Source organism: Cynocephalus volans, chromosome 5 (genome assembly GCF_027409185.1).
Source record: "Cynocephalus volans isolate mCynVol1 chromosome 5, mCynVol1.pri, whole genome shotgun sequence".
In the NCBI taxonomy this organism is placed as follows: Eukaryota; Metazoa; Chordata; class Mammalia; order Dermoptera; family Cynocephalidae; genus Cynocephalus; species Cynocephalus volans.
Window position 1 is genome coordinate 152,871,442 of NC_084464.1, and position 16,764 is coordinate 152,888,205.

Genomic DNA, 16,764 nt, shown 5'->3' on the forward strand with positions numbered 1-16,764 from the left:
TATACTTACTACAGTTAAAACTTTATCCTCCATGTCTGCTACAAGGCAATCCTAAAGAAGGGGAAGAAGAAAATGAAAACTAAGTATAAGAGCTAAAAACTTTCAAAACCTGCTGGCTTAGCTTTCTAGATATTTCCTGGAGCCCAAGATGGTCCCTGACAAGCCCCTCATGCCTCAGCCTGCGCAGTCCTGGGAGACCCAGATGGGAGAGAGAAGGCAGAGCGTGAAGGAGGTTGACATCCCTCTTCCCCTCATGCCCCACTCCTCTTCCCACATCCAAGGAGCTTATAATCTGAGAAACCCATTTGACCACTTATTTAATTTGGAAACCTACAAAAATCAACCAACTAAAATCCACCTACTGCGAAGGCTGTCCAGAGAGCAGTAAGTCAGAAGTCCAAGTCCAAGAATGGGAAAGTGGCTCTCACTGTGACCCTGGGCTCAGCCAGCCCTGGGCCAACAAGCCAGCAGCCTAGCTCTGAGCCTGCCTAGGAGAGTATCTTTCAAATAAGGGCTTGAATAAACTCAGCCACAAAAGTTTATTTTAAGCACCACTGAGATTAAATCAGATATTTCAGTCCCTGATGGATGAAAAAGTTCAACAAAACACTCATTAACACACTGCCAAAAAAGTGGTCTTGAGGTATGCTATTGGTGACATTAAATAAAGGGTGGAATGCAAAGCATTATTTACCCAGTTTAAGAACAAAAGACTCAGGACACTGTATGAACCAGGTTAGCTGATTATAGGAACCACCATTGTCCTGCCTAAAAGCTGCCAAAGTGAAACTGCCAATGTGAAACTTAAACAGTTAACCTTCTAGAACTGATTTTCAGCAGAGGATTTCAACCCGTACCGAGGAGTGGGATGGTACCAATTTCTATTCTATGTGATTTAATAATCAGATTTTCAGTGTTGTCTTAAAATATTTTTTTATTTTCTCTGCTAGATAAAAATGTAGAAAACATAGTAGTTACTCTACTGCTCCCAAAATTTATACAGACTCTCAGGAAAAGAGCATCCTAGGAAGAAAACACTTTAAAAAGAGTGTTTGAAAAGGTTTTGAAATATATGTTATAAATTCAAACTGCAGAGGCAACTTCTGTAAAACATGAATAATGATTGCTCAGAAATGTGCTTTTCCACCTCTATCTTGTGCATGGAACTAAACCATCAACTAACATTATGGCTCATTCCCTATTAATCTGTCTGACAGAGTAGTTAAGTAAATATCAACTTTAGAAAACAGTATAAGTACATGGTCTTGTGCTAGAAATATAACTAAGAATTTGTATCTATGATCTTCATTACAAATATCAAAATGACATCATACTTGGGAGGCCATCACCCAGGAGCAGAGAGCTCCTCTCAACAGACCAGGGCCCAAGAGTCAAAGCAGAAGTGTGACTTCATGGTTCCCAATACTTGATTCTTTGATGTATTCAAGAAGCCACCAAGAACATGGGTTCCCTGTTGTGGTGACTGAGCCAAAGGGCACAAGGAGCTGTCCTGACTCCCACACTACTCAAGCCAGCGTGTGAAAAGGCTCCCTTTTCACCTTCCACCTCGTGAACATGGGTCCCCACACCCATTCCCACCAAGAGGAAGCAGCTGCAGGCTGACTTCACATTGTTTGGCATAAGGGAAGAGAATGGAAAAAAGAGGTACTGGAACCAAGTTACCCCCTCATGAGTCAGACAGGGAGGCTGAGCTTCGCTGCAGTCCCTGGTCACCTGGACCAGCAGGCACAGGCCCAGCCTCACTGGCAGAGACCCAGCCTGGACAGCCAACAGCCTCGCCTCCAATCGTCTCCCCTGCCCCCTGCTCCTCCTCCTCACCCTACCTTCTTACCAACAGAGTAGCCTCAGGCAATATGTTTAACCTCTCTGTGCCTCTATTTCCTTCCCTGTACAAGATAATAACAAAGCCTACCTCAGAGCACTGTTGAGAATTCAGTGTGATAACACGTCAAGCGGGTAGTACACACCAGAGACACAATCGGCACTCAGTGACTGAGCTCATCGCCTTTTCTGTTTCCATGGCTGTCTTTCTTCCATCAGTTTTCTTGGGCTTTACATAGCTCATGTTTCCATCTCTTTCCAGATGGAACTGAGCCCCTGACACTGCCATTTGATCTCTCTTACCATGACTATTTCAGTTTTCATGTCATTGCAACATGAGGAGGACAGACTGGAAACACAGATCAACATCCCCTCCCACTCTGGTTTCCTTCATCTCAAATTATAGCCTCAAAATCACACAGGAAGATCTATCCTTGGACTTGGTATAGGACTACCTTTTGAGAGCATTCTCAAAAGAAGTATGCAATTTCCTTACAGGGGAAAAAAGGGGCAACTATTTTTTCTTTGTTATATGGTCTGAAAGTGTCCCCAAACTTCCTATGTTGAAACTTAATGGCCAGTGCGATAGTATCAAGAAGTGGGACCTCTAGGAAGGGGGAAGCCATGGGGGCGGAGTCCTTACAGATGCGATTAGGGCCCTTATAAAAGGACTCAAGGGAATGAGTTTGCTCTCTTTTGCTCTTCCGCCATGTGAGGACACAATGTTCGTCCCCTTTTGCCTTTTTCATCCCTTTCCCCACATGAGGACACCAGACACCAAAAGTGCTGGTGCCTTGAACCTGACCTTCTCAGCCTCCAGAACTGTGAGAAATAAATTTCTATTCTGTATAAATTACCCAGACTCAGGTATTTTGTTATAGCAGCACAAACAGACTAAGACATCCTTCAAATCAGAAGACTGGTTAATTATTATTAGATGGAAGGATGCAGAGAAAGTGAGGGACGTAGGCAAGATGTAAGAGAGGAAGGAAGAAAAGGATAAGCAGATGTCTCTCTTCACAGGCAGGGACACAGAATAAAGGCTCAAGAACATGTCTCTTGTTACTGGAAAGAAAGAAACATGACTTTTATTCCTTCAATTCCCCAGTTAAAAAGAATGAATGGAAAAGACAGGTTTCTTCCCAAAGAGTCGACAGATCTTCTGCCAAGAAGTTTAGAGAAAACTGTTCTATGCACCCCACTTGTAGGAGACTGTGAAGTCCCCTCGCTCATTCGGTCACGTTGCTACCATCATACCACACATTGAAAGCGACATTCAACTCCTCACCAAGTCTGCTATTTTTAGTTTGTGTGTGTGCACGCATGCACATATCAGCATATGCCAAAGTACCTGTGCTCTCCGATTACTACAGAAAACACATGCTCATCAGGAGCTAAACATCTTTTTCCATCTATGTTCAGAAAATGATATTCTCAGTCTTAATTCCCAAAAATTGTTCAAATTTAATAAACCAAAAAAATGCCAGAAAATAAGAGCAACATATTTATCTCCTCTCCTTAAATTACCAAGTTGGCTCCAGAAAACCAGCACAAGCTAAGATTTTTATATTTCCTACAATAGGCTAGTATTTGTAAGTAAGCACTGTGTTTATAATACGTTATATCTCACTTTATCTTCACAACAATCTTTGAAGTAGGTATTTTTAAAATATTTTACACTTCTTTTATAACTATTTATAGACAAATATATAAATGTGGTCATATACGAGGGTACTTCAAAAAGTTCATGAAAAAACAGAATCAAAAGACGATACACAGCCTTCCATGAACTTTGTGAAGTGCCCTCTTACATGATTTTCATAAATAAAATTTTTTCTTCCGTCTTTCTTTTTTTGCTTAGCTCCTGTGTTCCCTCCCACCCTCTCTCTCTGCCAGGGTAAACACGACCTTTCTTCCAAACTGCCCACTGTATTCACATATTCCTTGGTATATAGGTTTGTGGATGTATGTATATTACAAATACATATATGCATGCATGTTAAATATTTTTTGGTCGCCCTTTGTCCTCATATCATAAATTTTTTTGCCTTTTTTCTTACTTAATAATAACTGGTAGAAATCCCACCAAATCATCCACTAAAATAAATATTAGTATTCCTATTTTACAGATGAAAAAATTGAGGCTGATAAGTTGTGAGTGACTCTCCCAAGGTCCCAGGGCTAATTAATAGCAGAGGCGGGATCTGAACACATGGCTGTCTCTCTGTAGAGAATATGCTGAAGGTGCTCACTGGGCACCCTTCTGATGGGATCAGCTCAGGATCTGTACCTCCTACGGGCAGACTTCCTTTACCACCAGCTCATAATTATCAACACCTCTACCATTACAAGGAAAAGTAGCACTTGAGATAACACAATAAGCCCCTCCCATGAAGACAAACACAGCGTTATACCGATCAACTTACTCAAATGTCGCCTTCACAGTGAGGCTCACTCCAGCCACAAAGCTCAAACTGTGTTCCACTCTCAGTCCTTGCTGAGTTCCTTCCCTCTGTAGCACTTCTCTAACTTTAAAGCTACACACACACACACACACACACCCCTATGTATGCATATGTATACACACAATTTTGCTTATTTATCTTTCCATTTTCTCTTTCCCCCAGAGACTTGTAAGCTCCATGTGGTCAGGGACTTTTTATCTGCTTATTCACGATGGTATTCCCAGTGCCTAGAACAGCTGCAGACAAAAAGTACTATATAAATATTTGTTAAAGGAACCATCCAAATACCTACAAAGCCAACATCAACCTGTTCAGGCAAAGTGGATTCAATCTGTGAAAACAAATGTGACTACCTCTGCCTTCAATTTCATCCCTTTCTGTCCACTCTCTACATGACAGCAGGGGAAGCCTGAATTGCTCACCCAGTCTAGGACCCTTTACAATAAAACAAAAGTGCACCTATGAGCAAAACTTTCCCATTTGCTATTACAATGTTTAACTCTTACACTTTCACTTAAGTGATCATAAGTAAACTCTGCTAAAAATCAAAATAAGAGGCAGAATATCATGGGAAGAAGGAAACAGAAGAAAAAGAATGCTCCAGGTATATGGGAAATGCCTTTTGCCACAAGTGCCAGGACTCCTTGGCTATATGAACAATGTATCACAAGTGGTATCAGACTCTTTTTGTCAAAATTACCTTATGCATCATAAAAACAGCAAAGACACAGTACCACTTTAGTTGCTCTGAGCGCCTTTCTAAGAACATGGCCTCAAAAATACATGTGTTTTAAGTTCAATGGCTGCCCAGGACTGGACCTCAAACAACTGTCACATGCCATGCCAGACTTCGCTCCTCATGTTCCAGAGACAAACAGCACACAGCTTTTCATAATTGCATCTGTTATGACATGGTCAGGACTGAGGGAAGGATGTGCTTTATTTCTGCCAAATCAGCAGTGAAAACAAACATGAAATCACGGGATTTTAGAACCAAATGGGACATGTAAAAAAAAAATACACACACTCACACACACACACACACACACATCCTTCCTTACATTTTATAGCCTCATTTCAATTCAAAACATTTCACAAGTGTCTGTTATATGCCAAATAATATGACAGAAGGTGGTCTTAAGAACTGATGGTCTAATAAGACATTTTTTTTTAAAGTTAGGATCACAGAAGCTAGAAAAGTTACAGATGGACTGATATAAGACTTCCTGAGCCCTTACTAAGATACCTAAGTCTTGCCAACCAGCCGTGAGTGAAATTGACATGTGTCCCTTCCAAACCAGAATATCTGTCAGTGTGGGAATCTCCAAGGTTCTGTCTCTCTGCTACAGGGACAAGCAGCATGAGATGCTGGTTGTCCTGTTAGCCCCCATCCTGAAGTGAGCAGAAGAGCAGCAGAGTCCCCAGCTGACCAACCTAAATATAAATAATCAAGGAATAAACTGCTGAGGTGTTGTGGTTGTTACTGCATTGTAACCTGCATCGTCCAGCAACCACAAGTAAAATGAAAAGAAAATTCAGAAGCAGATACAGTAAAGTACTCAGAATACAGATTCGAGTGAAATTTAGTTACCCCAGAATTTATATTAAAAAAATTAAGTGTTCTGACTTTTTAGAGGAAGCGCAGGACTGTTAAAACAAAAGAAATCTTTGATTCAAAGGCCACTGGCCATTTTGCACAGAAATCATCTATCTGTACAATGAATCTAATTCAAAGCCTTTCATCTCTCTCCAGTTGTAATTTTAAAAAGCAAGGGGCGGGGGGGCGGATACCTGCATGGAAATCCTTTGAAGAAGAGGAAAAGGGAAAAGGAGAAAAAAACTTTCCAAAGTGATAATGACGTGCTACTGACCTTCTGGACTGTAGTGGTCAGGTCCAAGCAAAGCTGAATGATCTTGTTCTTTGTTACTGAGAAATCAGTGATCCCTGTAAATGGAGCCCTACAAAGTAACAAAAATCCTCTTAAAAAAAAAAAAAGAGGGTTAGAGGAATCCCACACTGTATGTTGACAAGCATAGCTACACAACAGGCTAGTTTAAATTATTTGTTACATAACTGTTTCCTCTCAAGTAACACTTAAAACAGAAATCTAAATAGGAAAGAGACAATGCTAAATAAAAACACATCAAAAATGAGCCAAGAGAGTTTACATCCATTCAGAAGTCAACTAACAGTCTTCATACCAACCAAATCATTAATGCTTAATAGCACAGTTTCACTCTTCTGTAAACTGTGGTTAATTTGTTCCTGCTATTAGCCTTTTAAGTGACTTCCAAAGGAACCCTAAAATCTATCCTTGAGTTCCAGTGAAAAGGACATGAAAAAGATAATGATTCATTTTCCTAGAACAAAGTAGAGGCTTCTATGCATCTCAGACCCTACTTTTACAGGACAGTAAAAGGCACATCCGCAACTTACCGGTCCAGCCAAGCTAACAAGGCCTTCGCAGCACCGATCAGCTCCACCACAGAGGTCAGGAACTCGTTGGGGGGCTTGCGGGAGGAGTTCCCATCATAAGCTGGACTTTTCCGCCGGCTACTTATGTAATTATGTAAATTGTGGGAAGATGCTCGCAGTTTCAGAATCAAGTTCTTCATATTATCGGTTTCAAGGCCATAATTCTGTGGAAAACAAAATCAAAGGGAAAAATTCAAAACAATCAACAATGTCCTAACTTTTGTAGTAATTCAAAAGCCCACTAAGTAACGTGAAAAACTCCTACCACAACCACAAAACCCTGCATGATCTACCCACGGCCCACCCCACCCACTGCAGCCACACCAGGCTTCTCTCTCTGCTCCTCCCACAGCCAGCTCCTGCCTCAGGAACTTGCTAGTTCCTCTTCCAAAAATGCTCTTCCCACAAATCTTGGCATGAACATCTAACTCTCATCACTTAGGTCCTGGCCCAAATATCCCCTCCACTACAAGGCTTCCCTGATCATTTAATCTACAGCAGGGTTTCTCGACCTCAGCCCTACTGTCATTGCGAGCCAGATAAGTCTTAGCTGTGGGTGTGGGGGTGCATTGCATGATATTTAGCAGTACCCAGGCCTCTACCCATTAGAAGGTAGTAACACCCTCTCCCCAGATGTGACAACCAAAAATGCCTCCTGACATTTCCATGCATCCCCTGGGAGCAGAGTCACCCCTGCAAGTCACTCTCTAGCATCTCACCCACTTGAGCCCCCATCTGAATCCCCGTGTGTGTCACTGTCCTCCTCTGCTGGGATACACGTCTGCAGGAGCAGAGCTCTGTGTGTACTGCTCACTGCTGTCTTTCCAGAACAGCAGATAATAATATACTCATTGAATGGATGAATTTCCATCAGATGAGATTCACATAAAACAGTGCAGCACTAACTAAACGTCAGCCCACCTGCAATGTAATTCCCCTCTCTCGAGCTTCTAACCTGTGCTCTTTTTGAACAATGTTCAACTTACTTGGGAGCTTTTAAAAAATCAATTTCATGTGACAATACTACCTACAATCTTTTTTTCAGATAAATAACCAATCTCAGGAAACAACACATAAATCTGAAATGACTTTGGAGATGGAATATGAATTTCTGAATTCAATTGCACATACATGTCCTAAATTGATGTTTTAACATCATTTAATCATTTTAACAAAAAGTGAAGGGGTATATTATACTGTCTCAATAGCATCCCAAAGCAAGAATCTGGTGCCATTTGAAAACTGGGGATAATATAATGGCTAACATTATTGAACACTAAGTCTTTGCCAGGAACTGGGCCAAGTGTTTGACATGTATTATCTCAGGGAAACAGTCCATGAGGGTGGAAATGTTATTATCTCTTTATTACAGGTGAGAAAACTGAGGCACGGAAACTGTAAATAAACTCTCCAAGGTTATACAGCTAATCAGGAGTAAGGCTGGGATTCTAATCAGGGCAATCTGCATCTAGCGCACAAGCTTTTGATCACTCTGCTGTAAATCCCCCCTTCCACACACCCTGCTGAAGAAAGGGCCAAGTGATAAGACAAAACAGAATGCATGTTATACAAGAATAAGGAAAACTGGCCATTGATCTTGGATGCAGCACAAACCAACAAGCTGCTTAACTCCCCCAAATTCTATCCTGTCCTGCTCCATCACTTTTGAAATATTAGGAGCATCTTTCATCTGGCTTCAGCCATTTGAGCCACCTGGGCCAGAGAGGGGCAAGCCATGTTTGAAAATCAGGGTACAGAAAGCATCGATATACTCGGAGGTTTGTTAAAACTTTTGGGGAGTGGGCAAGCTGAACAATGGTAAGTTGTTAACAACAGAAGTTTTAATGAAAACAATTCTAACTTTAAATAGGTTTTATTTGAAGTGTAAATTATGTTGCTTCTCAGTAAAATAAAAAATAATTTTAAAAACTTTAGTTCTAACTAAATCTTGAAAGGAGTGCAGTACAAATTAACTGAAAATGGTCTTTTATGAGCTTTAAAAAAGAAACTAAATTTCAAAATATAATGAGTGTTCTGTATTAACAGTCATGTTCTTTCTAAATCTCATATTTATTCTTTTTTTTTCTTTTATATCCTAGCGACTAAAATATGATATTGCCTTTCAACAGAGAAGACAAAATAAAAAGATGGATTTTCAACACGGCTTTTTAAATTCAAAGAATCAGAGTCACAATTGAGGGGACAAAGAGCCCACATGACACAGCTTGTTTTGAGGGACTTGTGATTATGACTGAACTCCGCTCATTCAGTCAATTACTCAGCCTGCCAACTTAAACCAAGAGTTTTGAACTAAAAGGAAAGTCGGCTTTCAATAGTCAGTGTCACCATAAATTACTCAGAACTTTTATTACTATACACAACATTAACTTCTTGAACTCAAAGCGGATTACATGCATTTTACTCTTGCAAGAAACTTTAAACCTCAATCTTCTACAATCCTACAACTTTTAATATTGAAATAAAGGGGGAGGGTGGCTGATCATGACTGGCTCTCTTCATTTTCCGCTCACTCTGTTCTGATTCTTTATTTTCCAAAACAAATAATGGAACTGGAAAGATGGACAGATACAGCTAAAATAGAATATAATTTTAAAAAGGAAGGAAAGTTCTTTCCTCTTTGACCCCATTCCACAATAAGGAGAGAACAAGAAACTGATTATATTAGTTCAAAAGAACCTCTACTGTAGAAACATAATCAGGAAAGGATTTTTGACTTAAGTGCCCCACAATGAAAGATAGAAAGTGAATAATTCCTCAGACCAAATTTGATTGTTTTCATGAGTCTTTTTCCTAAAATCAGTCTCCTTCAGAAACTGCTTTAAGATAAGGCATCAAGAAGATATAAACTACATAACAAATGAAGGGAGTCTCTGAAAATCTATACACATACTAAAACCCTTCTACTGAGATTTCCTTTATTAAGAGTCAACGTTTAGGGATCCTTTCCTGATCTGGCTGGGGAAGCCACACAGTAGATGGGAGAAAAGGAAAGAGGCCAGATTCTCACTCTTCTGGTGCCTTAAGATTATACAGATTTTAGCTAAGGACAACCTTACCCAACTTCTACCTTCTTGCCCATTCCTCCTGTACTATGATCTGACACAAGGGATTAATAGGTGCCAGAGACACACAATCAAAGCCATATTATTAACTTGGGTCAATTAAGTGGCAACCTAAGAAATACACTTCACAGTTTTCCTTAAGGCATTTAATACGCTCATAAGCACGATCAAGTCAAATACAAACTACTAGCAAAGATGACTCTTCCTGCATGATTTCTTCTCATAAAAAAGGTAACATTTTTATTGATTTGCCATGGGTAAATGATGAGCAATAAATAATCTCAGGGGTACACCAGTGTGCCTAAGCACTGTGGGCAGATAAATTCATTACAGGTATTTCACTTGACCACAATTTTAGGTAGCATCACTTAACACATGAATTAATTCTAACTTGGTTCACTTCTCAGCCTACTTCAGCCTTAAAAAACATAGCTGTCCCTGTCTCAGTCCTCAGGAAACTAGGGCCTCACTGATTTGGCAACGAACATCAGTTACAGTTAGATTTTGTTACTCTCAACCACACCCTCTTGATCAATGCTGTCCAACAGAACTTTCTACAATGATGAAAATTTTCTTTATCTGTGTTGACCAATATGGTAGTCACTAGCCACATGTAGCTACTGAGCACTTGAAATGTAGCTGGTGCAACTGAGGACTGAAATTTATTGCATTTTAACTAATTTTCATTTAAATACTCATAGTCACATGTGGCTAATAGCTATCCTACTGGAAAGAGCAGCTCTAGAGTCTGTCTCAGCTGCTCCTCTGCCATAGACAGAGGAAGAAAAATTGGGTCCAGATTCTAACTTAGTTTTGGGAAGTGGTCCTGGTTCCACCTCATAATACAGGTCACTCTCCTAAGCTGCTCCTGCCAGCCAAGGTCAATGTTCACACAAGGCGATTCCTCTCCTAGCTCTCTAACCATGACCAGCTATCTGTGAGCCACTGCTCACCAGTTTTGGAATCTGAACCAATAGCACTCCACTTGTTAGGTCCCTATCCATTCTGTCTGCCCTTCTTTTTGCTCCGAAACTTTCCAGTGGTTTTGTTTTTTCCTCCCCCGCCCCTGTCCTTTCTTCTAATTCTATTCATTTCCTGTCTATCACAAAATCAACATCCACTAAACTCAGTTTACATAAAAACCTCTTTTATAACACGAGGGCCAACTGCAATTACACACTAACTAACTGCTCAGGGGATGGATTGTTGAAAGCAAAAAGTTATCACCATTTTATATATCTGAAGATCTATATGGTCTAAGTGGATTAAATAGTATTATTAGAATATGAAATATAATAAGAATTTTTAAAAGGAAATTATATCAAGGCTAAAGATATTTTAGTAAAACTACTAAAACCCTCCCCAGCCCAGAAAAGGCACATTCATTTGTGACCCCTCAAGTGCCTCCCCCACAAGCCCCCTGTTCAATGCAGTCAGAGGCGCTCTGTTGCACAGAACAGGCCCAGAATGAATCTGAGGTCAAAGCTTGGTCTGCAAAGGAAATTAGAAGGAAATTGTAGGAGATAAAACACAGCTTTAGGTTCTGGCATTTGTCCAGCTTTGTTCATTTTTTGTCTAATATTTTAAGACATAAGGAAGAGGAAAAAGCACAGAGAATGCCAGAGGCAGCCGTTCTGTGTCTCATACCGCTTGATTTGTGCAACATGCCTCTTCATTTCCCACACTGTGGATTTCGAAGTAATTTACCTGTCCAAAAAGTATTACTGCAAAGTGAAAGAAACAATTCAAATCTGCAGAACATTTAGCAGAAAAGACCAAAAAGCCATGTTCCCAGAGAGTACAGGAGGAAACTCAAACATATTTGACAATATGAGAAACCTCCAGTTTTAATAATAAACAGGATGCTCAGACATCATCTTCTCAGCAGTGCAAACCACTTACACATTAGCACACGGCCACATCTAAGGTGAGTGTTACTGTACAGATGGAGAAAACAGATGCCAGCGTTTCCCCAGAGGTCACAGAGGGAGTAGCATGTCACAGAGCCAGGATTAGAATGCAAAAATCCTGCCTCCCGGGCCAGTGCTCAGACCACTTGGCCAAAGCATCTCCCTTGTGGCAGCTCATTTATCAACCACAAATAATTTCCCCAGTACTTTCCTAAACAAGAGCAGCGCATCTCAGAGCAGAAGACAAGTCTCTGTCCATTTTAAGAAGAAGAATACGCACAATGCAGCAAGTGTTATATAATCAACGGAACGCAGACCAGCAATGGCAAAAGAATCGCGAGCGCATTCTTTCCCACCATTCTCAGTGATGTAATTGTATATGCCCCTGGCTCGGGTTCAGAGCATTACTAACCCAGCTTGAATGCTGTAGAGTTGGTCCAAGTCCTGGCAGTTAAGTAAACTGCATGCTTAGCACAGCACCATGACAGGCAGACTTGAATCCCACCCATGCCGACAAGTTTACACACAAAATGCCCTTACAGGTGTTGTTAGCACACACCTGAAGGAGCTCCCCATGCAGCCGCAGGTGTAATGCAAGTATCAGGACCCAGCAGGATTTCACTCACATTACAGCCAAAGCTCAATCATCTGCAAAATGTAATGAAGTTCACATCTTTTTCCCATCTAGCTACCATTTCATAGATTATTTCAAGCACTAAAATCTGAAATATCATAAATTTCACAATTTGTGATTATTGAAATATCACAAATATCTATGAAATTCAAATGCTTTTTATAGTAAGAAAAACAGACATGAAAACCAGAACCCATTTCTCATTTTAATTACGAAGATGACATTTTCATTCAGGACTAACTTCATCTTTCTATTCTTTATAAAAGATAAGAAAATAAGACTAATACAGACATTTTCTGTAACAGGCTACCTTTTTCTGTAAAGGGCAAAATAGTAAATATTTTGAGCTTCAGGGGACCAGATGGCCCCTGTTACAACTACTCAACTCTGTCACTGTAACACGAAAGCAGCCAGAGACACCCATAAATGAATGGGTACAGCTGGGCTCCAATAAAACTTTATTTACAAAAATAGTGGGCCAGATTTAACTTGAAGGCCGTAGTTTACCAACCCCTAATGTAGAAGATGATTTATTTTCTTCCCTTCTTATGTTATCTTTAACTCGTGCTTTGCTTCAATGGATCGTTAAGAAAATGATGATACGTTAAATCACAAACAATGAGGATTTAAGAGAATGAGGTTCTGAAGAACACCATCACGGTACAGACCACCTTTTCCTGAACTAACCAGTGCACAGAGAAGGTCAACAGCCTCCAACACAAGCTCCTGGTGTCCGATCCGCGTGACCCCAAGCTCCTCAAGATCCTGATGGGAAATCTGCAGCAGCTGCTCTCCATTTATCTTCTCCCGTTCAAACTTGTGGACATACTGCTGCAGGCAGTCATCCAACCCTACCAAAAGAACAAAAGTCAATCATTGTCATTTTGTTCCTTTATCCCCACGTTTCAATCAACCTCACTTACATTACCCACATTGAAATCAACCTCAGCAACCATCAATTACGCTGCCACTATTTGACCAACTATATAATGTATATTCCACCTGATGGGCAGCTTTTGCATGACCTCTTCTCATTGCAAACGGGTTTTTTAAATGGGGAGCTCAAAATTCTCAGATGGATCTGGCACAATTTTATAATAGTTGTCTTTCCATTCCCTGTAAACTAAAGGAATAAACACTAAACCTCTGCTGATGTGAAATGCTAGTTATGTGTACCAGACACATGTCATCTGTTTGCTAAGCAACCCTTCCTTTGGGACACCATCCCTCTCCCGTCCCATGTAATCCCAGTGGGCTTGCTAATCAAGATGCTTTTGCCACAGTGGTGGCACACGGCCAGGGTGGCCACAATACTCTATACACCAGCCAGTCATGGGTGCAAAGGATGGCTGTGTGACTCAAGCAGAACCAATCAAATCTTCCCTGATATTTGATATATAACACCAGCAGAGAGAAGCTCTTCCTTTCCAACTGGAAGTCATAGGATACAACCTTGCCAATACTGGCAGTCATTTTTCTGATCTGTTTGCCAAGAATAAATCCAATTGAGAGAGAGAGAAAATGTTCCGATAATATCTTATATGCCCTTGGATCTAACGCTGCTTAAACATACTTCTACCCCTAGAATTTCTCACTTAAATTTAAATGAATTCTCTTTTTAGCTTAAGCTTGTTTGTGTTCAGTTTCTGTCCCTTGCAACTGAAAAAGTTCTGATGAATACAGAGTCTAAAAGAGGAAGTATCAGCAGTGGTACCAGAGAAAAGCAATGTTAAATGGATTAACTTATGGGAATTATTCCAGGTCAAGTCAAATACTACAGCCAAGAATGTCATATTTTAATGCTCTTATACAATGACTAAAGTGGGTAAGCCAAACTGAACTTGGGAATCTTTATTCCTGTACAGAGAACTCTCTGGTCAACTTGTTTTAATGGTTTTACCAGAACAAAATTTTACCCTGAATCAATTGATCTATTCAAGCCTAGAGCTAAAAGTCACCTTAGTTAGCTGCATTGGTTAGACCACAGTGTTGTAACACCAAGGTCAAGGGGTTCAGATCCCTGTACCAGCCAGCCATCAAAAAAACAAAAAAAGTCACGTTAGGGTTTTAAAGACTAGATTTACATAAATTCAATCCCAACACAAAAGATAAACACCCAATTTAACTAGAATGAAGCATGTGGAAAGCATGGTGCTGTCCCCCACCCCAACACACACACACACACACACACACACACACACACACACACACACACACACACACACACACACACACACACACACACACACACACTTATTGCATTTAACCCTCACAAAAGCTGTGAAATGTGGGTACTTCTCTAGGCTGGAAAGTAGACACAAGGTCCAGCACTTACTTTTGGCAATACTGCAGCCCATGGATCTTGAAATCTGATGTGTGAGGCTAAACTACATCTCTGTCCCACAAACTTTCACCATTTGCCTCCTGGTAATAAGATATAGGAAAAGGAGTTTTCTGATAACCATTTGGGACCAGCAAATATAGGAATAGGAAGTAAGAAAAAATTAATTTTATGGTAACCACTTGGAACCAGCCCATGCTCCCTGAAGTGACATGTGTCTAGCAGAAGGGCTCTATCCCACAGCAGGTGGGTTTGGAGACATTGATACAAACCCAGCTCCACTCAACCTCGAGCTGCAAGAGGCCTCCATGGCATGAGAGGCAGGCAGCGGGTGGAGACCAGTGCCACACCTGGACTGCAAAGGCTGTCACAGCACCAGGTCACCCAGAGTCAGCTGTCTGCAGAGGGGCAGTATCTACCTGCAGCAGGCAACAGTGACAGGGACAAGACTGGAGGAGAGCCTCCTAACTACTCTGTTCCCACTTTACGGGTAAAGAAAGTAAGGTTTATGGAGGATACATAACCTGTCCACAGTCACGTAGCTGGTAAGATGGAGGATGTGTAACCCATTCACAATCACATACCTGGTAAGATGCCAAGAGAAGGATTTGTACAGCCATTTCCTCCTGCTTGATACAGAAGTAAAGAACTCAAATTCAAATCAAGGTCTGTTGGACACAGCCTCGCTGTTTTGCATTTTCCTTGGCAAAACAGGATTATAACACAGGATTATAAAAATTCTTCTCCAGGCATTTACCTAAATCAGCAGTGAGGTCTAATTACAAAACAGTTATTAAAATAGAATCACAGAATCTTAGAGGTACTTAAAAGATTCTTCAGATCTCACTGAATGTAAAAAGCTGGGAAAGTGCAGACATTTGAAAAATGAATTACTATAAATTTTACCCTAAATCACTTAGCCAGTTCTAAGCCAGATCACAACCAGACCCTCCACACTCCCCTCCTTCAAGACGTTGTCTTCGCTGGCCTACTTTGAAGCTTTAAAAAGAATTTTTGTTTCAATTTGTCATAAAAGTTTAGAACAATTATGGTACATATTTAAATCCTGTTGTGCCTGAATTGTGTCCCCTCTCCACACTCATATGTTGAAGTCCCAACCCCTAGTACCTCAGAATGTATTTGGAGAGAGTCTTTAAAGAGGTGCTTATGTTAAAATGACATCATTGGTGGGGGCTCAATCCATATGACTGAGGTCCTTATAAGAAGAGGAGATTAAGACACAGACATGCACAGAGAGAAGTCCACGCAAAAACACAGGGGAAAGACGCCCATGTACAAACCAGCAAAAGAGGCTCCGAAGAAGCCAGCCCTGCCCACGCCTTGATTCCAGACTTCCAGCCTCCAGAACTGCGATAAAATTAATTTCTGTTGTTTCAGCCCCCCAGTCTATGGTACTCTGTTAATGCAACCCGAGCAAACCAGTGCAAACCTAATAACATTTTATTTCATATTCATCCACATGTGATGAACTTTTTCTTAAAGTAAACAAGGCCCCGTGACCAGTGGAATTGAAATTGATGTTTACTGAGCTAAGCAAGCTCATTCGTTGCTCAAAATACAAGCATAAAACTGAGAGACTCACATTAGTTTTCACGTGTGGAATAAATTTTAGTCCATTAAAATTAAAGTAAAAAAAATATCATGTACAATGGATGTTCGTTAAACTTCATTCCTGTATGATAAGGAAAAATAAAGATGAAGCCAGATTTCTCTTTTAATTAACTAAAAAATTCACTGAAGAAATAGGATCTCAGAAGTAGCTTTAGAGCATTAAGGAAATATTTTAGGGCACAAAAAGAAGGTTGAGATAGGAGGTCTGAGGAAGGTTCTAAATCAGGTGCAGTTTGCAAATGATCAGAAAGTGAGAACTGAAGAACAGGTCCCTGAGAAATGGGCCAGAATTTCCTTGAGGGCCCTGAGGTACTACACGCAATGTAACCTCAAATAATCAAAAGTTCCCTGAGATGCCGGAGAACTATCGGGTAGAAACAT

The 16,764-nt window shown here is 40.6% G+C and overlaps 1 protein-coding gene across 3 annotated transcripts in view; it reads right to left on the minus strand.

Annotated features, from left to right (window-relative positions):
- The window catches only part of CNKSR3 (CNKSR family member 3), a 90,652-nt gene that overhangs the window by 19,677 nt on the left and 54,211 nt on the right, over nucleotides 1–16,764 (minus strand). For all 3 annotated transcript variants that reach the window (XM_063098485.1, XM_063098487.1, XM_063098486.1), the window contains exons 2-5: nucleotides 13,098–13,261; nucleotides 6,745–6,947; nucleotides 6,179–6,266; nucleotides 10–51 (exon numbers count right to left, since the gene is read on the minus strand). In XM_063098485.1, the coding sequence (XP_062954555.1) occupies nucleotides 10–51; nucleotides 6,179–6,266; nucleotides 6,745–6,947; nucleotides 13,098–13,261 (497 nt within the window). The remainder of the gene's footprint in view (nucleotides 1–9; nucleotides 52–6,178; nucleotides 6,267–6,744; nucleotides 6,948–13,097; nucleotides 13,262–16,764) is intronic.